Raw genomic sequence first — 3,238 nt, 5'->3', positions numbered from 1 at the left:
TACATAAGAACACAGCCAATATGACCTAGAGGAAAAGCTAAAATATATCCCACCTTAGAGGTTATTTTCACCATGCTTGAAAATCTCAACACTCAACTTCGACCTGCAACTAATGGATGTTATCACTAGTATATTTTAAAATAGGTCTATCACAGTTACCTGGGAGAAAAGATGGCTGGATCAGTGTTTTCATTCAAAATGATAACATACAGAAAAGCCTGAAATAGTGTTTGTGACCAAAATGTCTAATTATTAATAAATTAATACAACTGTCAATTGTCAGTCAACTAATCAATGAACTGCTTCAACACTACACAAGGGGTAAAATGCAGGAAATAACTTATTCATATTTTTTCCAAATCTTCCTTTGCTGGATCAATAGTCAGTTCTGATTTGATTCATTCACTTCTATGGGTAATAAAAGTGCTTCAGCCACAATTTCTTAAGCTTAGAACACACACCTGTCTCCGTTTCAGCATCGCAGTGCTGTTATTTATGTTTACATCCATATATTATTTATGCTGTTTATTCCCATTTATATTCGAGTGTTTTATTCTCTGTTACATCATTCTGACATTGCTTTCTTTTAAACTGTAGGTCCACTTTATTATTCATTTACATTTATTTATATGTTTATTCAAACAGTTCTGTCTTTTAGTCTTATTTTGTTTAATTTTTTTTTTTAAATTAACGTTGTCTTTAGCCACCTGTTTTGAATTGCATTATAAATAAAGTTCTGGTTGACTAACCTACATCCCTCTAATTGCCTCCTCTGTCTCTTTGTTTCATTCCTACACTCTAACCAAGACACTCTGTGTGTCATTAGCATTTTGTTCTGTCCTGGAATTCTCTGTGACGGGCGCTGCCAGCGAGTAACCGCTGTGGCACCAGCCAGTCATAAATATTCTCAACAAGCTAGCTGATGGATGGTCTCTTTCTCCCTCAGTTTGAAAGCAACGTTCACAGGGCCACCACGACGGCCAACAATGCCAAGGCAAGTGAATGAAAGCTTGTTCCACGAGGGAACAACCTCAGCTGAGAGGCTGACAGAGACGTAACCGCTGTTTCTGACTGTAGGTGTCAAGACTGAGAGAATTTAACATGTCAGACACTGGAGCCCTGTCACAATAAGGACTGAAATACATGAGAATGAAAAACTTCCAGAGCTTTGGTTGAGATTTTAGGATTTCTACAGGTTCACAGTAACAACTACAAAGTTTGTTTTTCTTCTCTATCCACCTTAGAAACAATCAAAAAGCCATGCCATGTGATCATTTGTTTATTTAGCTTTAGGGCTTGCTGCTGCTGCTGCTGCTGCTGACTGACAAACTGCACAGTCACCTAAAAAGCCTTGAAGACCCCTGTGTTGTTGTGGCTTTCAGCATCCCATGCCTGAGCTCAGTCTACTGCATGCCTTACCACTTGGCTGCCTGTTGTAGTAGGACAGTTAACTCACTGATTGCAGGATGAAAACTGTGAAAACACACTGCTCGGGCTCCTCCACCCACAAAACCAGAGCTCTGCAAAAATGACACTGCTTGTAGAGTCAAAAACACCTTTTTCAGATAAAGTGAGTGTGAAAGTACTGTTTCCGCTGCCGTTGCCATCTGTTAAAATCTTATTCACCCTCTTTTCTCTGTGAAACTTTTTTTTTTCCCCTTCTGGCTGTTGTGTTGTGCTCCTCAGCTCACATTATACAATTTTCCTTAATCTTCCCATTTCTGACATGGTAGGCAAATTTTGAGACTCAATATTATTATTTGCTGAAGATGAGAAATTCTTATTTCTATTTGAGAGAGACAGCAGTACGCCTTCTTTCCAAGTTAGTTGCTTGGCAATGCAACTGAGTTCCAGCTCCATTTCCAGTGAAATGACTGTATAATGGGAGGAGGTGCTGTTGATGGGGGGGATGGGGGGGGGGATGAGTGTTTACCAACTGTTTATCTAATAGACCCATGCTAAAACTGCAAACACATGCCAAATAAATGCTTGTTTTGGTAGCATCTGAGCACTGGATTCTATAAGCATTTTGATATGCGTCGGCCTGAAAGCAGTCCAAGTTGTTCCTTTTAAACCGTGTCTTATTAGAACACCGGTGAAATATGGAGCTTTTCATCGGTTCACTAACCCGTGTTAATGATTGCCCAATAACAACAACAGCTATTGGTTCACCTTTGTACAGCAGACACACATTTAAGCGTGCCTCCCACGGGTGCCTCGCGTGTCTGTAACCAGCATGATTTACTGATACTGTACCAGAGAGAAGATGTTGGAGTGGCAGTCCTCAAGGCTTGCCCCGTTGGCCACCCAGTTCGTCGTTGTAGTCATAATCGTCCGCCGTTGGGATCGTCAGTGCTGGGCATGTCGAAATCCTACATCGGTATCAAAACACCGAGCAGGGCTGACAAACAAGCAGGCTTATAACCTCACAAGAGGTCCAGATAATAGACTCAGGGTGGAATGGGCGTATTCAAAGAGAAGTGCAAAACGCATCCATACAGCCCCGGTAGATAGATTGTTGTAAATCCAAGCGTGTGCGGGGATCAAAACATTGTTACAATCCAGGTCAGGCGAGTCCAAATGTGATCGCTGTCAAAGGCGGAGAGCAGAGAAATGTATCCATTTCAGTCCACACACACGCACGCACGCACACACAAACACACACGCACGCACACGCACAGAGGAAGATCAACCCGTTTCCATGTCAGTCTTTCCGCTGGTAGTTTCAACATTAAATGAGCATAATCCAAAACGACTTGTTTCTTTCGCACTGGGGAACAACACCAAAAAAAAATTGTGAAATTCGAGTCGAAACTTCTTTAAAAAATATCACAGGCTCGTCCCTCTGCAAAACAATTAACTTAGAGCCGAGACATTACACGCAGGATATCTGATTCCGTCTGCTCCACAAGCTGATGCACCACTTGTGATAGTTTTCGAGAATTGCATGAGCTATTTATAGCCTTCTTTCTTACCACAACTGTTCCGCTCACAATGTTTCTGCCTCGCACAGTGAGCAGTAATGTTTAATCCCTCTGTTGCTCTCGAATTAAACGCACCTCAGACGAGGGGGTCTCTAAAAGCAGAAAATCCCCCCCACCCCCTCCCCCCCTCCCGTGCTCCTCCGTGGCAGGGCGGACTAAATCGAGCGGGCTCCGGGTTAACCCCGAATAATGAGTCACAGCGTTGAGACAAGAAAAACTATCAGGGAAACGACACGCAGGCTTGTGTAGACGGA

The 3,238-nt window shown here is 42.5% G+C and overlaps 1 protein-coding gene across 1 annotated transcript in view; it reads right to left on the bottom strand.

Annotated features, from left to right (window-relative positions):
• The window catches only part of LOC109960646 (mediator complex subunit 13L), a 76,064-nt gene extending 73,071 nt beyond the window's left edge, over positions 1-2,993 (bottom strand). Inside the window, exon 1 of the mRNA XM_020600895.1 lies at positions 2,257-2,993. Coding sequence (XP_020456551.1) covers positions 2,257-2,328 — 72 coding nt within the window. The 5' untranslated portion in view covers positions 2,329-2,993. The remainder of the gene's footprint in view (positions 1-2,256) is intronic.
• Between the last annotated feature and the right edge of the window lie 245 nt (positions 2,994-3,238).

Source organism: Monopterus albus, unplaced genomic scaffold (assembly GCF_001952655.1).
Source record: "Monopterus albus unplaced genomic scaffold, M_albus_1.0 scaffold49.1, whole genome shotgun sequence".
NCBI classification, from domain to species: domain Eukaryota; kingdom Metazoa; phylum Chordata; class Actinopteri; order Synbranchiformes; family Synbranchidae; genus Monopterus; species Monopterus albus.
The sequence above is the reverse complement of the archived record's forward strand: the minus strand, read 5'-3'. Positions and strand labels throughout refer to the sequence as shown.